General features: G+C 49.4%; 1 protein-coding gene across 1 annotated transcript in view; it reads right to left on the bottom strand.

Annotated features, from left to right (window-relative positions):
• Positions 1-18,423, bottom strand: part of Mtor (mechanistic target of rapamycin kinase) — a 104,172-nt gene that overhangs the window by 24,191 nt on the left and 61,558 nt on the right. The window contains exons 30-35 of the mRNA XM_032894667.1: positions 14,115-14,215; positions 11,136-11,251; positions 9,930-10,007; positions 9,627-9,734; positions 5,317-5,442; positions 5,115-5,246 (exon numbers count right to left, since the gene is read on the bottom strand). Coding sequence (XP_032750558.1) covers positions 5,115-5,246; positions 5,317-5,442; positions 9,627-9,734; positions 9,930-10,007; positions 11,136-11,251; positions 14,115-14,215 — 661 coding nt within the window. The remainder of the gene's footprint in view (positions 1-5,114; positions 5,247-5,316; positions 5,443-9,626; positions 9,735-9,929; positions 10,008-11,135; positions 11,252-14,114; positions 14,216-18,423) is intronic.

Genomic DNA, 18,423 nt, shown 5'->3' on the forward strand with positions numbered 1-18,423 from the left:
CAGGCTGACCTCAAACTCACAGAGACCCACCTGCCTCTGCCTCCCTAGTGCTGGGATTGATGGCAAGAGCACTATGCCCTGCCTCACACGGGGTTTTAAAGTCATACACGGTAGCACACTCCTCTGATCTCCGCATTCGGAAGGCTGAAGCAGGAAGACTGAAAGTTTGAAATCAGCCTGGTCTTCAAAGACTATTCCTCAAAACACCAGAAACAAAACAAACTTCTGGGGCCTGAGCAGTAACGCCCCATAAGCAGTCTGGTGGACGTAGGCTCCAGACTGACGATGCTGCTCCTCTGCAGGATCCTCAGGGCCTAGGACTGGAGGAAGCAGTCAGGGAGTACGATGCACCGTGAGAAGGTAGATTACAGCAGGGTTTGTGAATTCTGTTCTAAGAGCTCTGTGGTGACTGGGCCTGGAGAGATGGCTCAGTGGTGAAGAGCACTTGTTGCTCTTGCAGACAGGCCTTAGGCTCAGTCTCCAGCACGCTCGGGGAGCTCACAATGAGTAACTCCAGGTCTGGGCATCCCAAACCCTCTTCTCCCCTGTGAGAGCAGCAGGCACACAAGCAGAGACAAACATGCAGGAAAACACATAAACACTAAAAGTCAGAAAAGCCTGATGATGATTGGACACAGGGCCTCACTCATGTTCAACATGCTCTGTCCTTGAATGTCTTAGCCCGCTTTAAACTCACTTATTATTTATTTTGAGAGAAGGTTTCTCTTTGTAGCTCTGGCTGTCCTGAAACCACTATGGAGACCAGACTAGCTTCGAACCCATAAAGATCTGCCTGTGTCTGCCTCCCAAGGACTGGGAGTTAAAGGTGTGTGCCACTACCACACAGCTATTTCACTCTTTTTGTTTGGTTTAACTATGTGTGTGTTTGTCTGTCCTAGGGTTGTGCATTTAAGTACAGTGTGTGTGGAGGGCGTCAGATCCCCCAGAGCTGCAGTCATGGGCACCTGAGCTGTTGGAACTGAACTCAGGTTCTCTGAAGAGGAGCAAGTCCTCTTAACCACTGAACCATTTTAAAAATCATAAAGTAACTGTATAGTTATGGGGTATAGTGTGATTTGATACATGCATTAATATGCAATAATTAAGTCAGGTATTTGGCACTGTCATCTCATTAAATATTTATCGTTCTGTGTTGGGGACATCTGCTTTTAGCACTCTCTAGATATATACTCTTATAAGACACAGGCACTGCAGAATCTGGGTCTGGCTTTCTTCACTTAACCTGTTTTCAGTTCACTGCATGGTGCTACAAATGGTAGGATTCTTTATTTTGTTCCTTTTTTTTTTTTTGGTTCTTTTTTTCGGAGCTGGGGATCGAACCCAGGGCCTTGCGCTTCCTAGGTAAGCGCTCTACCGCTGAGCTAAATCCCCAGCCCTATTTTGTTCCTTTTTAAGATGAGACTTTTGCTATGCTTCCTCATGCCACAGTGCTCCAAAAAGTTCCCATCATCCCCACTATTAATAGTACCTCATTCACTGTCCAAACTTCTGGTTGGATGATGGGTTAAGTTCCTCCAGTCCCTGTCCCAGTGAAAGCATCCCTCTGTGTCTGTAAACTGAACACTCATGTTCTGGGCCAGCCACCAGGTCTGACTCCCAGAACCCACACGGTAGAAGGAAAAACCCCTGAACGGCAAGTGCGTGTACACACATACAAATGCACACGAGGTAGATGCAGAAAACCCGCTTTCCTCCTAATGTAGGAGCCATCTTTTTTCCCCTGTGAAGGGCCGGCAATGAACCATTGGCAGTTCGTATCTGTAGATTCCATACTCTGGGATTCAACCAACTGTGGATAAAACTACTCAGATGGGGCATGGTGGAACACGCCTGGAGGCAGAGGGGTCAGGGATTTTAGGCCAGGGCTAGAGATGGATCTGAGGGAAAAGGTGGCCACACAAAGCCAGGTGAACTGAGTCTCCTCCTAGAACTTACATGGTAGAATGAAAGGACTAATCCCTGGAAGCTGCCCCGTGACTCCCACACACATAGGCACAAATACACTAAGTAAATGTGAAAAATAAAACAAAAAAGGAAAGAATTCAAGGCCGGTCTAGAATACACAGTGAGGCTGTCACGTAAAAACTAACACAGATGGCATCTGTCCTTGTCCTTCTGGGCAACACTGACACAGAAACCAAACACTTTCTAAGTATCTACACTGACAGCCGCAGACGAAAGCTGCTCCTGGCCTTATCAGAGAACCTTCCCTGCAGGATGAACAGGTGGGTGCAAGACACTGAGAGTAGGTGACGGTTATGGGTTCCGCCTTAGGTGGGATATTTACACCTCTGCCCCTGAGGCTCAGTGCACACTGTGGGGGAGGAGTAGAGAAATATGTAAGACAAGAGCATAGGGTGGGGGCTATGGATACCATCCTGTGGATTTGACATAATGTGATAATCAGCTCACAATAGCTGAGGCTACCTGCACTAGGTCCACAGGACTGGCCCCATCAATGATTAGCTGTGTGGAAAGGGAAGGGGCTCACTTGGCTGGTCCTGACAGACTCTGCAGAGGGGATCACGGTCTACAGCTGGTAGCCCCTGCAGAGCTGTAGGTGTCAGGTAGACACACACACATCCTAGACAGCGCCAAGCACACAGCTGCACACTGCCCTCAGACATGAATACCAAAGCGAGACTGGGGGCGGGAGTGAACGGGGAGGAGAGGGTAGGATTATGCTGTCACCATATATTGTATACATGTGTGAAAGAACAAGTTAAACAGCGAAATCAAAAAACCAAAGAGAGAGAGGGGCTGGGTGGGTGCGGTGGGTTTAAGCCAGGGTCTGAATGACATGAGAGGGACGTGACAGACTGTTGAGCTGTGAATGAGGATGGGGTAGACACACAGACAGACCTAAACTGAGTGAGACTCTTGTTTTCTTGTACTGCTCTCCTAGCTCCACTGTCCAGTACTGGCCTTGACAGTGGGTCAGCATCTTCCGTGTCTCTGTTTCTAGGAGGGACACTGCAGACTTCAATAGGACTGAGAACACAGCGAGCAGGAGGAGGCAGCCCTGAAAGCTGACTGAAAGGGATGGCTACCTCAGTTGTCAAGTGTTCTCAAGAGGCGGCAGCTGCACCAGAAGCTCCACTGCCAGGCGTCAGAGCCCAGGCCCACATGCCATGTCAGAGCCCAGGCCCACATGCCATGTCACAGGCGCCCAGACAGTCAGAGCCCAGGCCCACATGCCATGTCACAGGCACCCAGACAGTCAGAGCCCAGGCCCACATGCCATGTCACAGGCGCCCAGACAGTCAGAGCCCAGGCCCACATGCCATGTCACAGGCGCCCAGACAGTCAGAGCCCAGGCCCACATGCCATGTCACAGGCGCCCAGACAGTCAGAGCCCAGGCCCACATGCCATGTCACAGGCACCCAGACAGTCAGAGCCCAGGCCCACATGCCCATGTCACAGGCGCCCAGACAGTCAGAGCCCAGGCCCACATGCCATGTCACAGGCACCCAGACAGTCAGAGCCCAGGCCCACATGCCATGTCACAGGCGCCCAGACAGTCAGAGCCCAGGCCCACATGCCATGTCACAGGCACCCAGACAGTCAGAGCCCAGGCCCACATGCCATGTCACAGGCGCCCAGACAGTCAGACACTCAGAGGCCTGTCTGCCTGAGTGCTGGAATTCAAGGCATCCACCACCACTGCTGGCGGCAGTGTGAACACTTGGGGGTGGTCTAAACAGAGTCAGAGCAGGGCTGCTGATACCGCTGTGGGGCTGCCCTGTGTATGGCTAGGAAGCATGGGGGACTCACCACCTTTCTGCTCTCCACCGCAAGAAATTGAAAATAGAATGTTTCAAAATTTTCTTTACTTTTTTAGAAATAAAGAGGGGGGAAAAGCAATTCTTCCCTTCGATAAGTGAGCTAGCAGTGATGAGAGGAAGGGGTGGGTCTCCTAGGCCCACAGAGCTGCTGCCAGGCGTAGTGCCCCAGCTCCTCAGTCCCACACTCCCCGGCAGGACTAGCCTGTCTCTAGGCTTTGTCTTGTGTCTTAGCAGGGAACACACACCTATCTGACGCCTTCCTGAGGGCGAGACACACTAGTCCCTGCTCTGTGTTTGGAACGGCAGAGAGAAAGCACCCTGGCCACAGCACGGGGAGGCTGGCCCAGCAGTGGCAGCTTGGGCTGTCTCCTTGGGTAGATCCAGCCCTCACTCTGGCTTGAAGTCTAAACTCATCTGAACCTCACCAGAATTTGTATGACTTAGGAAGGTCTGTGTGCTGTCGATAGTCTGGGCTGTGCTTATCACACTGAAATAAGTCACTCCTTGATTAAAGCTCTCTACAGGGAGACAAGTGCTTAAGGACACACACTGAAGGGGACTCGACTTTCATATCCAGCGCCTTCCGTTGCAAGGGTCTGGTGGGGAATGGGGGACTCAGAGACTAAAAACAAAGGAATCCTCAAAGTGCACTCTGGGAGGACAGAGCCCAGAGTGAGGAGGCAACGCCGAGTTATGGGGCAGACGCCTGGCTGCTCATGTCATTCTGAGCGTCACTCACAGTCACACCAGTCAACCACCTTAGAGCCACTTCAAGACTACAGCAGGGACAGAAAGCTGAGCTTTCTTCCATTTTGAGAAGGATAATGGAGGACCCCAAACAGGTATGATGTTGCCTTCAAGGCCTGTGGATTTGTAAACTGCCACCATCCTTCAGAGATTGTTCCAAAACAAAGATCAAGAGCACATCTGTTTCCCAGGGACCTGTCTGTAAACAGGAAGGAATCCTCCCTGGCTTCAGGAAACTCCCTCCTTGTTTTAGCGTTCTCCCTGCATGCTGTTTGTTGTATTTGAGTCCAAATTGATGACAGGAAAGGAGACCAGAAGTCTGAGAAGGAAACCCAGCTGGTCTTATAAAAGCTCTAGTCTGGATTTCATGAATATAGACCTATGTGCCAAGTCTTAAGGCCAGGACTTTTAAAATTCTAAAGACTACAACTGTGACTTCACACGTTGGTATCTCTCCCTGGCTATGACTGTCACTGTGACACTGTAGGTAGATGCTAAGGACACTGAGCCCTTCTGGCAGGGAGCACAGCGGGTGCCCCTCCTGGGTGGTGGGAGCGTACCTTCCGAGCGCTTTTCCACATGTTTTTCATGTAGGCATAGGTCACTTGAGGGTGAACTGTTGGCAGAGGATGGTCAAGTTGCCGAGATGGATCAACTCCCAAGAGCAACACTAAGGTTTTATGAGCAAGAGCCTAAAAAACAAGAGGGCGAGTTACAAACAGAACAGGGCAGGGTACCACCCCGGTGCTGGGGGTTACTCACCAGTCTGCCGCTCTTGCCACACAGGCTTGCGTACTTGAGCCAGGTTCTCATGTCCTCGTGAGGGCTGACCACAAGGGACCGGACCATGAGGATTTTCTGCCAGTCCTCTACAATACGCTGGCAGCCCTGGAATGTTCAGAAATGAGGTTAGACCTGTCCTCTGCTCCACCTGAAATCCCACACCAACAGCCACATTTTCTCTGATAAAGGGGTAACTATGAAGGAACTGCCTTCCAGGGACTTGTCAACAATCAGAGAAGCAGTAGGGTGTGTGTCAAGTGCTCTGTGGCTTAACCTTTCTGACTGATCTGTGGATTAGAATGAAATGTCATTGACTTCATAGGACTGTGGTAATGGGTAAATTAAATTATTTAGAGTCTTTGTGTGTTGAGAATAATGGATTCTTTAAAAACAATGTTTTTTTTTGTTTTGTTTTTTACATTTATTTGTTTTTGTATACACGGGCATGTACAAGCCACAACAAACATGTGGAGGTCAGAGGACGTTTGTGGGAGACCATGTGAGTTCTGGGGACTGAAATCAGGCATGCAAACATGGCAGAAAGCATTTTTATTCTTAGGCCATCTTGCTGTTTCCAACGTAGTGTGCGTGCGTGTGTGTGTGTTCAATCCAGTCTCTCACTGCTCCTCACACTTTGTTCTCTCAATCCTTGAGCTAGACTGGCTGGCCACAGAACTCTGGATTTCTAGTGTAAGCTATCACATTATCACGGGTAGCTTTTACAGAGGTGCTGGAGATCACGACACTCCAGTCTTCCTGATTGTTTACCAACTCAATCATCTCTCCAGCTCCTGAGCATTGAATTCAAAGTCAGTGTTCTGTTTTTACTTGCCCTTTTGTTCTGGAGACATGGTCTCACTATGCAGTCCGGGCTGACCTGGAATTCATTATGTAAATCAGATCAGGCTGGCCTTGAACTCACAGAGAATCTACAGGTCTCTACCTCCTGGATGCTGGGATTAAAAGAATGTACCACTATTCTGGACTCACTCATTCTTTTTAAAATTTTTATTTCATGTATATGGGTGTTTTGCCTATGTATGCATGTCTGTAACACACATGTGCCTAATCCCCACAGAAGCCAGAAGGGGACACTGGATCCCTTAAAACTGAGTCACAGACAGTTTCAAGCTGCTACACGGATACTTGGAATAGAACCTGTTTCTGCTAGAAGAGTAGCCAGTGCTCTTAGCTCGTGAGCTGTCTCTCCAGCCATACATCGTTTTAATATTAAGCTTTCAAACTTAATACTGACATCGACATGAAGATGAAGGTTGAAGATGACTATCACTGACCAAAAGTTAAATTTAAAATGTGCCATTCAAAATTTGAAAGACTAAGTGTGCAAGACATTTAAATAATTAAAATTTCAAATGATATTGTCGCTAAGTTGATAATATTTGTATGTGTAAAGTTAGTAAGGCCTGGCTTGCCCCTCTATAGGCATAGTTTCTTGATACAGTGTCATTGGCCATCTTACATTCTTTGATCATTTTGTTATGTCTGAGCACAAACTGCACATAGCAAAGAAGTGGCTACAGCCTTAATAGCACACGCCTCTAACCCCAACCCTTGGGAGGCAGAGGCAGGAGGATCTCTGTGAGTTTGACACTGGTTCTTCTGGCAAGTTCAGGCTAGCCAGAGCTACATAAAAGCCTGTCTCAAAAATCAAGCAAACAGGCTGAACAGACGGTTCAGTGGGTAAGAGCACAGGCTGTTCTTTAGGGGACCTACGTTCAATTCCGAGCACCCACATGGCAGCTCAGTACTGTCTATAATTCCAGTTCCAGGGGATCTGACTCCTTCTTCTGGCCGCCACAGGAATCAGACACATCCACGGTGCACAGTCATACATGCAGACAAAACACTCATGCACACAAAATAAATAAATCCCCCTTCTCCTCAAACTGAAAGAAACAGGACATAAGGAAAGAAAGGAGACTGTTGGGGTTTTAGCTCAGTGGTAGAGTGCTTGCCTAGCAAGCGCAAAGACCTGGGTTCGGTCCCCAGCTCCGGAAAAAAAAAAAAAAAAAAAAAAAAAAAAAAGAAAAGAAAAGAGACAATTAATCTACTTACACATGAGCTCTTTGTAATTAGAAAACCCGACAACTTAATCGTTTTCACAAAGATGACTTCCATTCCCCTCATGGAGAGTATGTGCAGATGTGTGGAAGTTAGAGGACAGCTTGTGGGAATCAGCTGTTTCTCCCTTCTGCCATGTAGGTCCCAGGGAATGAACCTCAGGACAGCAGGTTTGGTGGCACCTTTACCAACAAGTCATCATGCCAGCCGACACTGATTTTTAGATCAAATGACTGCATGGTGAACTTTCCCATCTTTGCTGATAAAAAGTCACTCAGGAGGGAAGTGTGTTCAAGGGACCTGTCACCTCCTATGTCAATTTCACAAATCCAAAACCCAGGGACAGTGACCTCTGGCTTCTGTATGTGACATGGTGCGCATTGGGCCTGACCTGGGAACCTGAGGCAAAAGACATGAGCTACAGCCAACCTCTTCAACTGCCCCGTGGCAAACAGTGGCTCTGAGGATCTGAAATGACTTGACCACACGCGTGGCAGCGTTCCAGCCCCTGCAGCTCCCTGTTTTGACTGCACACCACCTTCCAGAGCCAAGTTTCCAGCAGCAACTCTATTTCCAGCCTTGGATAACACTTCTCAGCCCACACGGTTGACAATGATTTGGGAAGTGAGGGAAAGTACACCGAGTGATTACTCTGAGTGCTTCTCCCACATGCTGCAATCATTTGGCTCCCTGAAGGCTGGAGAGCATCTTGCTGTCTGGAGAGGGTGCTCAGGAAGGTGACGGAAGTTTTGAGCCCAGGGAAGCTAGCACGAGCCTCTCCCTCCATCTAATTCCATCACACTCCTTCCAACTCCCTATTTCTAAGCTCTCCATGCTGGAATGTCTAGAACAGCAGCTCCCTAATTTGGAAGCTCCCCACCCTAATACAAGCACTTAAAACATCAGGGTGTGTACAGGCCAAGTGGGAAGTGCTTCCCATGTGGAATTCTTTCTGAGACAATTTTCCATCAAAACATTCACTGGGCACTTTATAATTACCAATAAAACATGCAGAAGAACTGCATGTGCTCACTTCAGAGCCATGAATGACTGTGCCCAGTGCTCTTTCCTGTCCAGTGGAATGTGCCCTGAGCTTCCTAGACAGGAATGCATCCTGGAGTCAAAGAGTTTGTCACAGCCTACTAAAAAGCTTGGAGGCATAAACCTTAATTGGTCTGGAGAGAGAAATGGGAATTAGGTGCGGATGTAGCCAAGAAGAAATAGTTTAAAACTAAAGGCAGTGATTTTGACAACAGGAAGACCAGTGGTTTCCAGAGCAGTGCATGAGCACACATGTGTGGTTTCCAAAGCAGTGCATGAGCACACATGTGTGGTTTCCAGAGCAGTGCATGAGCACACATGCGTGGTTTCCAGAGCAGTGTGTGTGCACCCATGTACTGTTTATAGAGCAGTTTGTGCTTGAGCATGTGGCACAGGAGATGGAACTCAGGGTCCCAGGAATGCCAGGCAAGTGCTGGACCACGGAACCACATCCCTAGCGTGCTTTTTCTTTGCTGATGATCTTTCCCTCCAACTTTTCAAGGACTGGGAGACAGGCTGATCTTTCCAGGGGCACTTGAGACCCTCCCAAGTCTAGAGATAACAGCTCCTCAGGCTGCCACAACCAGAATGCCACACTGAAATGCTGGCAGAAGCCTTAGGAAAGTCTCCTTGAGGTCTGAACAGATGTTCTAGGATGAGACTAACCTAAAGAGTTGTCATAAGCAGGAGTTCTGTCTCAAAGCATTCAGCAACTCTGCTGAAAACATTGGATGCCTGGGCTGGTGACTACTCAGACGGCTGGATATCAGTTTGGATCACACTGTAAAGTCATTTGAGAGCCAGGAGAGATTCAGATCCTGGGTGTATATGCTAATGTGGCAAGTTAAGCGGCAAAGAGAGTTGCTCTCCAAGCGAATGCACTGTTGTGGTCTCAGTAGAGCATTGAGAACCAGTGATTCTGAGGCTATAATTTCCAGATGGATCATCCTTGGTGTCACTTGCTAAGCACACTCTCTTCCCTTTCTGGAAAAGCCTCAAAGGAGCTGCTCTATTGGTCACTCTCTCAGAGCCACAGCTGGGGGATGAGCCTTCGAAGGCTCTGCTTGGACAGAGGTGGCAGGGCAGAGCAGAAAAGGGGACGGGGTGCACGTGCTTCTGCAGGCCCTGGGCAGGGCGAGGTGTGGACTGGGCTGTCTCCCGCTTACCTGCAGTCTCTCCCACCAGATCTGGCGGATGATCTCCCGTCGTTCAGGGACAAGTTTGTACTGGATAACCTCCTCCAGCTCGGACAGCATGTGGCAAGAAACCATGGCCTGATGGAAGCAGATCACATTCCAGCCTAGGTATCACACCCAAGCCCCGAGCACAGTGAGCCTGAGCCACCCGTCCTTCTGCTGTCAGGACAGCTGCTGACCCCGGAGCAGCAAGTTCGCAGCCTCCTGCTGTGCTCTCTACAGTCCACTCGTTAGGCAGTAGACTCTGACAAGTGCAGTCGACTCAACACTCACCCCATAGGCTCGGCTGTAGCTCTCCCCTGCCATGGCAGTCAGCTCGGCGTCCAGCAGGTCCCTGGCCTTGTCAATGCACTAGGAGAGACAAGGAAGCTTTAGACCTGGGCTCTGCACTTGGGGCTTCTCAGAAGTTATGTGTGTTGCTTCGATTCTAGTGATGAAGCAAAACACTCACCACAGGAAGGCAGAAACCCGCCTATCTGGGTGTCCAGAGAGGCGCACTCATTACCCAGCGTCACGTGGAAGACGGTGAGCGAGCGGCACATGGCTTCTGTAACCAGAGGCTCAGGTAGTGCTCACAAGCTTGGGTGGTGGTGAGGGAACGTATGCTGTGCAGCAGAATAGCTGCGTTCTTGCACGATAATGGGATGTCCTTGGGCCCCGCCTCCTTTTCATTCCCTTGATGGGCATGCTATGAGGGCATGCTATGAGGGCATGCTGTGAGGGCATGCTGTGAGGGCATGCTATGAGGGCATGCTGTGAGGGCATGCTATGAGGGCAGGTTGGCATGGCGGTGGCTCCCAGGTGGGTAGCCCCTGTCCAATTCCCCGGCAAGCAGTGCCTCTGCAGTGCTCTCTATGGGAATGGGCACCTTTGCCTCTGACCCTGAGGCCCAGGTCTGGAATCCTACCAAGCACTTCAGCACAGGACACCACAGGACTGCACTCTGCACCTTCTCTGTGCTATCTCTTAAAACCTCTCCTGTGGAGTTTTTCTTTTTCTGAATGTTTCAGGCTAATTAGGATGTTGGCAACTCTGAGGTGCTCAGATCATTTACTGAGAGCCTGGTGTCTGAAAAGGTGGATACAACCACTTCATCATGCATTCTGCAAGTTAGAACAGTGCGAGCTCCCTGTATGTCCAGAAGACCCCACAGTGGGAACCACTGGCTCTCCAACCTAAGAGCTCCACTCACTAGACAGACTTTGGGCAAGGCATTTAAAAGGGCCGACAATGATCCAGGAAACCACTGTCAAAGCAGTCACAGTCCACAACGGCCCTCACTCCCCAACACTACAGAACCCTAGCCTACACGCTAGTGTTCTTCTCTGTAGTGGGTACTATGCTTCAAGGCCATTCACAGAGTTCTAAGACATGAGCACGGCTGAAGTTCAGTAACTAACACAGACGTGCTTAAAAACCAAAAAGCCACACATGGTAACTTTTATTTTTCTGCTGGATGATGGAAACACATTTTCTTACCTGTTGAGCCAAGGAGAAGAGATCCTGATGCAGTGCCAACACTGCTCTGTAGAATGCTCCATCGTGAGTATCCCGAGGAATCATACAGGTGTACTCCTCCATGCTGTCCCACTGACCTAGGCACACAAGCACACGACAGCGTCAGGGTGGAGCTGGCTGAGTCGGAGGCACCACCAAATCTGTCATTGGTACTGTCCTTCAGCTTGAGATACACACAGGTCAAATGGACTAGGGCCTGACGTACCTGCTGAGCCCTGAAATCTATTGTGGGGGTTCACTTAACAAAACGACGTCTGTCTTCTAAGCAAGGGACTCTGCTGGTGCCCCAGAGAGTATCATAAGACAAGAGGCAGGGCCTAAGTGCAAAGCCAGCCCATTAGACAGGCTTAATGCTACCCCTCATTAACCCTGAGAACTCCCTCCACAGCCTCTCCCAGGTTAGATAAAATCACATTCTTCCCTACAAGTGAGGCCCTCACAGCTCAATGAAATACTGGGAAATTACATTTTCCTTTGAACAATTGAAAATGGCCACCATACATTAGAGAACAGGCTTGACAAACTGCTTGCCAGTCTCACTGTGGTGGTACCCCAGCCACAAACATCTAAAAATAATCCATTATAGCAGAGAGATGGGCTGGGTCACTGCACAGTGATCTCCTGTGTCATGTTAGGATGAAGAAATGGCTGCACCACGGAGAGGTGTGGACGTCCCCTGATGGTGAGCAGCATCCAACGTCAGCCCTGCCAACACCATCTGCAGAAGAGATACCCGCCTCATTAGGTGCAAACTGCGGGGCTGCTGTTCTGCTGTTTTTACAAGGCATTTTCCAGCATTCCACTCCCAACTATTGGTTCATCCATTACCAATGCCTCTGGGCAAAAGCAGACAGCAAAAGATGACTCCTCAGGAAGCAATTTGTTTTTAAAAGATGTTCTGGCTGAAGCCCAGGGCTTACGGAGCAAAGCACCGGAGCAGTGTGACGGGGTGAGGGGTGGGGTAGAGGTGGGGGTGTCATGGAGTGGGCAGTTACTACTTTGCTCTAGGCTCATGGGATGGTTTTGCACAGGCCACATCCTGTCTCTCCTCTCCTGTCCCATCAAGAAATGCAAAGTTAGGGGCTAGAGGAATGGCCCAGTGGTTAAGAGTTTATACAGCTCTTGAAGAGAAGCAGAGTCTGGTTCCCAGAACCTACATTAGGAGTCTTACAATCATCCATAACTCTGGCTCCAGGACGATCCGAGCCTACGGCCTCTGCTGACACCTGCAGTCACATGCTTACAGCTACAAACACATAGACATCATTAAAAATGGACACACAATCAAAAAGAACTGCCAAGCCTTGGTTAGGGTCTAGTGTCAAAACTCTACACATCTGGACCAGGCAGAGGCAGGCGGTGAGTCCCAAGATAGCCAGGGCCACAAAATGAAACTCCATCTAAAAAATAAACAAAGAATCTTTTTAACAGGCTAGAGTAGCAGGGAGGTTATGGAGCATCAGGTAGTGAGAGCAGATAACACGTGATTAGCATGTTTCTGATGGTTGGAGAAGGCGGTGGGCACATGGGACAGCACTGCCCTAGTCAGTTACACACATGTGTGAGAGACCTATGTAGACATTAGCAAAGTGACACAGGCAACTCCCTCCTGCCGTCCCTCCTATCTGAGACACAGGGATGTGTGGTGCCCTAACAATGTATGGATCATGAGGCGAAAGGCACGCCATACAGGCAGAGGGGAAAGGCTAGGCAAGAGAGCCAGCAAGGCGCCAAATTCCACCATGACACAAAGAAATCTACTCACTTATCCCTGTTTCCTGTCACAGGGCTTCTAAAGCCCTGGGGTTTCCTGTGGGGTTAATCTGTATTTTTTGTTTTTTTCTTTTTTCTTTTTTTCGGAGCTGGGGACCGAACCCAGGGTCTTGCGCCAAGCGCTCTACCACTGAGCTAAATCCCCAACCCGGTTAATCTGTTTTTTTAACAAGACACTAGGACTGCAACACACCCACCACACATACACTACAACAGTTTGCTCTGAGATAAAGATGCCATCTCTGAGAGAAGCTCCTTAGGACTCAGATCTTCCAAAGGAAGGTTGGGTGTGGGGTGTTCCTGGAAGCTCTGAAAACTCATGAAGTAAACAAACCCAAAAGTCCCAGGAAGTTCCTGAAACTGATCATCTGCACCAACCCCTCCCTCCCAAGCAGTAAGATGTGCTGACACTCCAGACAAGGTGAGCTGCCTGGGAGAGACTCCAACCTGTTCAGCTGTCTGCAAATTGTGCAGTGAACTTTAAGGTTCTGGCTTTCATGAGCTGCTACTCAGCTGGGGTGGGCTTTTGGCTTTTTGGCTCTCTTTGAGTCAGGTCTGCTTTTATAAGTTACCCCTGACCCATATTGCTATAAAAGCACGCCACCAGACTGGACTTTGGAGGCATCCTTACTTTGGTGTGTTCTTTCCTATATGTGGAGAGCAGATGTCTGTTCATGTCTCCCTGGAACAGTACCACACAGCAGCTGGCAGGGGACAGAGCACCATGGAGGGAGATGCTTTTGTGCTGTGGACCCTACTAGATCTCCATGTAGCCACATATCTACGGTCTTCACAACAGACACAAGTGAAGCACGTGTTCTGTTCTGGGACACATCCTAGAACATTATGCTTATGAGGAGCTGTGGGAACCATGACTTACAGGAGGTCAGTTAGCATAAGGCACAGCCTGGCACACGCCACGGGTGCCTAACGTGACTGTGTGGCTAAGGTGAGTGTAGGCATTTGTGCCCAAGTCCTTGGACTTCCCCACGTCTCAGTCCTGAGCTTGCTCACTGAGCTGTTTTCATGGTGACAACGGACAGATGGCAGACTAAGTACATCAGCACAGATGGGTTTTACACTTCACAGACTGTTATCCCTGCATCACTGCAGCTCATGCTTTGAGAGAGTCCCTGGCTTGGCCAGGTGCCCACGGGGAAGCCTTACCTAAACCCCACGCTGCTGCAGCAGCCATCCGGGCCATCTTAGCCTGGGTCTCGTCATTAACCAGAGTCCACTTTTCACAGCACTGCTGGTGAAGCTGGCCCCTGGAGGAAGAGAAACAGGCAGTCGAGTTAGCAGAACTTTGCTCTACAACCCATCAATGTCCTTCCATAGGAACTGGTTGCCTCGAACTCGGGAGCCTGGAAACAGAGAAGTGGTTTCTAGGGTCTAGTGTCCACCAGCCCAGCACAAGTTTATTAAGCAAAATGCAGTGTCTCGCTCTGTATGATATAAAACACCTTCAACATCTGGCGCCTTAACAACTCTAGGTTGCTTCTATTCTCTCAGCATGGGCTCTGGTCGTTTTATGTGGCAGGTCTACAGAGAAAGCCATCTAAGGAAAAATCTGGACATTCCTTTTGAGGGCAAAACTACAGAGAAGGCCAGCTCTTACTAGTGCTACTAATGACTGACTTCAGTCTGAGATGAACTCAATCTGTGCAGAAAAAAAGGTCCCATCGACCAGACACCTGGAAGCCACTTACTCTGAGAGCGGTGCAGTTATTAAGGGTGTAGGAAAGGACTGAGAAGGTTTGAAATTTTTATTTTAAATTAAAGAAACAAAACAAACACTATTTGTATGTGTGACTGTGTGCATGCACATGTAAGTCCTTGTGGAGGCCAGAGGAGGGCCCTGTGTCCTCTGGAGCTGGAGGTGGCTGTGAGCAGTCGATGTGGGGGCTGTGATCTGTACTTGGGTTCGCTGGAAGAGTGTTGAGCCATCTCTCCAGCTCTCTAACTGTCTGTTTTTTGACACCAAGTTTTATGTAGCTCAGGATGGCCTCAAATTTACTATGTAGCCAAGGTTGGCCTTGAAATCCTGGTTTTCTTGCCTCTACCTCTCAAAGTGCTAGGATTACTGGCACACACATTGTGACCACCTAGTTATTGAGATATGAACAGTGCTTAGGAAATCCTTCCTCCAAAGACCCAACAGGCAGCTGAAAGAGTCAGATGCAGGTGTGTGCACCCAACCAACAAACAGAAGCTGCTGACCCCTCTGGTTGATTTAGGGAAAAGCAGGAGGAAGCTGAGGAGGAGAGCAACCCAGAGATCTCTCAGACAATGGATCACCAACCAGGCAGCATACACCAGCTGAGATGAGGCCCCCAACACATACACAGCAGAGGACTCCTGGGTCTGGGTTCAGTCAGAGAAGATGAACCTAAGCTTCAAGAGACTGGAAGCCCCAGGGAGTTTAGAGGTCTGGTGTAATGGGTGGGGTGGGGATATCCTCGTGGAGACGGGAGTCGCTTTCACATCCCATGTCTGTACTGCCCTAGGGCAAGCCCTGAGTTCACAGGAGCTTCAAGATACACCTGGGGCTCTCTCTCAGTTTCCTTTTGGAGAGGCACACAGCAGAGTGTTCAGCTTGAAGTAGATTCAAAGGAAACAGCACAAGTTCCAGGGACCTGCCATGCCGGAAGCCTGATAGGACACAGGCCACACTGTCACTAAAGAGACCAACTTCTTTCTTTAAAGTAAATAAAAATGTTGACATTTAATTTATTTATTGGTGTGAGTCAGGGCACAGGAACAACTGACTGGTGCGCTTTCGTTAGGACAACTCCAGGGTCTCCATTACCTGCAAATGACCCTTGCAGGCTGCGAATTTCCATTTTCAAATTCACTAAATTCTATCGCTGCATACTCAGTGCCCAGTACGGAGTCTCACACCGGCGGTTTGTTTGAATTCACGTGCTCTGACTACATCCACCTCAGTGAGAATCCCACCATATTGGTGGTGTGTGTGCTGCGGGGGAAACCGCAGTTTGGCTGGCCAGCAACTCCAGAATCTGCTCCTCTGCCTCTCCAGACGATGACATGGGTGTTAGGGATCCAGGGACCATTTTTTTTTTAATGGCCTGGTGGCCATAGGCAAGCCACCCTCCCTCCACTGCTGTGAGGATCACCGTTTCTGTGCTAGAGGCTAAGGCATTTTGCCTTTTCCCTTTTCACCTGGAGGCAAGAAGGAAGCCAGCTCTCAGCGGTTCTCATACAGTTACCCGGGAGGCAGGAAGACCCGAACACAGTGCACCTGACACCCCACGGCAGAGCAACAGGCAGGGATCCCTCACTACAAACTGGCGCTGACTGGAGCGCACAGTGCACTGAGTTCCAACTCTCAGTTGGTGACTGTTGGGCTGCGTCTGAGCCCCTTGAGAAGGAAACTGAGAAACTCTAGGAGTCTGACCGCCCACCCAGTGCGGCTGCAGCAGGAGGCTTAGCAAGCCCTTTCATTTGGAGCACTTTCCATGGCTGTGCTCTCGACAGCACTGAATCTGTTCTGGAGACTGCGAGGCTGTGTGGGGAGGGAGGAGTGTGTCTGAGCTGCTATGATGCTGGGCTCCATCTCTAATTAGTACCCAGAAGGCAAATGAAAGAGCGTGGAGAGGGGGCAATTTTACCCTCACTGCTGATCCCTGTGGTTGTCTCTGATGGAGTCTCCGTGAATGCTTGCCTCAGGCACATTCAGAATACATGCTCATACAGAGAGAACTCAGAGATTGCACTCTAAACAGAATGGATTAAAATACGCCTTATCAGAAACCCGCAAAGAAAGGAAGGAGTTCTGCTTCTCTCATGTCTTTTAATGTCTCTTTTAGACTTCACATTCTTAAGGCCCTCGCTCACTCTGTCAGCCCTACTTGGCCCTGTAGACCTTGTAGGTAATTATAAAACTGGAAAGAACCCAAGGGACAGGAGGTGTATGGGAGTAGGAACTGTAGGGGACGAGGCTGTGGCACTCACTCTCGGGAGACCTCAGGCTGGGAGCCTGTTACTTAAGGGGCCTGGACAAAACCACATCTCTGCTTCTCCAAGGCATCCGAGCTGTCCCTACTTGGTATGGTCAGGGAAAGGATCATTCCTAAGGCAAGAGAAAGGAAAGGCCACTTCAGAACCAATCAGATTCAAGTTTTAGGAACATTACACCTGCTTTGTATTTCTTCTAAGGAATGGTTGTAGGACAGCAGAACTTGCTGGGAAAAGTCCTGGACACCCTGTCTGAGGAAGGAGCCATGAGCCGCATGTGCTTCTGAGCACCGAGCTGAGGCCAGCAGGACTGTGGAACTGCCTTTCCCTCCTATTCCACTGTAAAAGAGCTACAGTGGCTAATGGCAACTGTACCAGGCAATGCAGTTCCAGGTACCTGCTGGACTTGACACACTTAGCTGTGTAAACTAATGAGGCAGATATGACAGAATCCATTTCTTCCATTCACTGAGGAATAGATATGAAATGTTCATTTATAAAAATACACAAAACGGTAACTTTTACGTTTCCCAGTTCTGGATAATTAGACAATTTTCAAAATATTTTTGTCTGTTCATCATTCACCCACCTACCCATTTGCCGTGTGTGTGTGTGTGTGTGTGTGTGTGTGTGTGTGTGTGTGTGTGTGTGTGATTTATTTGGATCCATGTGTGTATGCAGAGGCCAGAGGTCAAAGTCTGATTCTTCCTCAGTTTCTCTCCACCTTATTGTCACTTACTGAGTGACAGTGTATAAATGTGGTTCTGTGTGTGGGGTCTATGCACACACGGGGCTGTGTGGAGTGTGTGTGTAGGCAGTGGAGGATGTCAGGTGTCTCTGCCTTACTTTCTTGGAGACAGTGGCTTGTTTTTATATATATGTAAGGGTGTTTTGCCTGCACGGATGTTTGCATGTGTACCATGTATATGCCTGGTGCCCACAGAGACCAAAAGAGGGCATCAGATCCCTGGAACTAGAGTTCCAGACAGTTGTGAGTCACCATGTGGGTGCTGGGAATCAAACCCTGTATTCTTAACAGCTGAGCCATCTCTCAGGCCCCAAGAAAAGGTTTCCTCACTGAGCCCGGAGCCAGGCTGGCTGTGTAACACTGCAAACCTCTTGTCTCTTCTTGCCACAGTGTCTGGTCATACAAGTGCCTGATGAGTCACGCCCAGCTTTTCACGTGGACACTGAGATGTGAACAAAGGTCCTCGTGCTCTGCAGTGCACGTTCTCACGAGTCAGCATCTCTCCACCCTGCCTTCTTGCCCCTGATTTTCTGAAACAGGATTTCTTTCTGAACCCAGAACTCACCAACATGGCAGGACTGCCTGGCCAGAAGCTCCAGGGATCCACCGGTTTGCTTCTCTAGCACTATGGTCAGATGCACAGCACCAGGCCTGGCCTCTTTCTATGTGTGCACTTGAGGATCTGAACTCAGACCCTCGTGCTTGCTGTACACATGCACTTTACTGAATGAGCCATCTCCCCAGCCTCTG

This window comes from Rattus rattus, chromosome 1 (assembly GCF_011064425.1).
Source record: "Rattus rattus isolate New Zealand chromosome 1, Rrattus_CSIRO_v1, whole genome shotgun sequence".
NCBI lineage: Eukaryota > Metazoa > Chordata > Mammalia > Rodentia > Muridae > Rattus > Rattus rattus.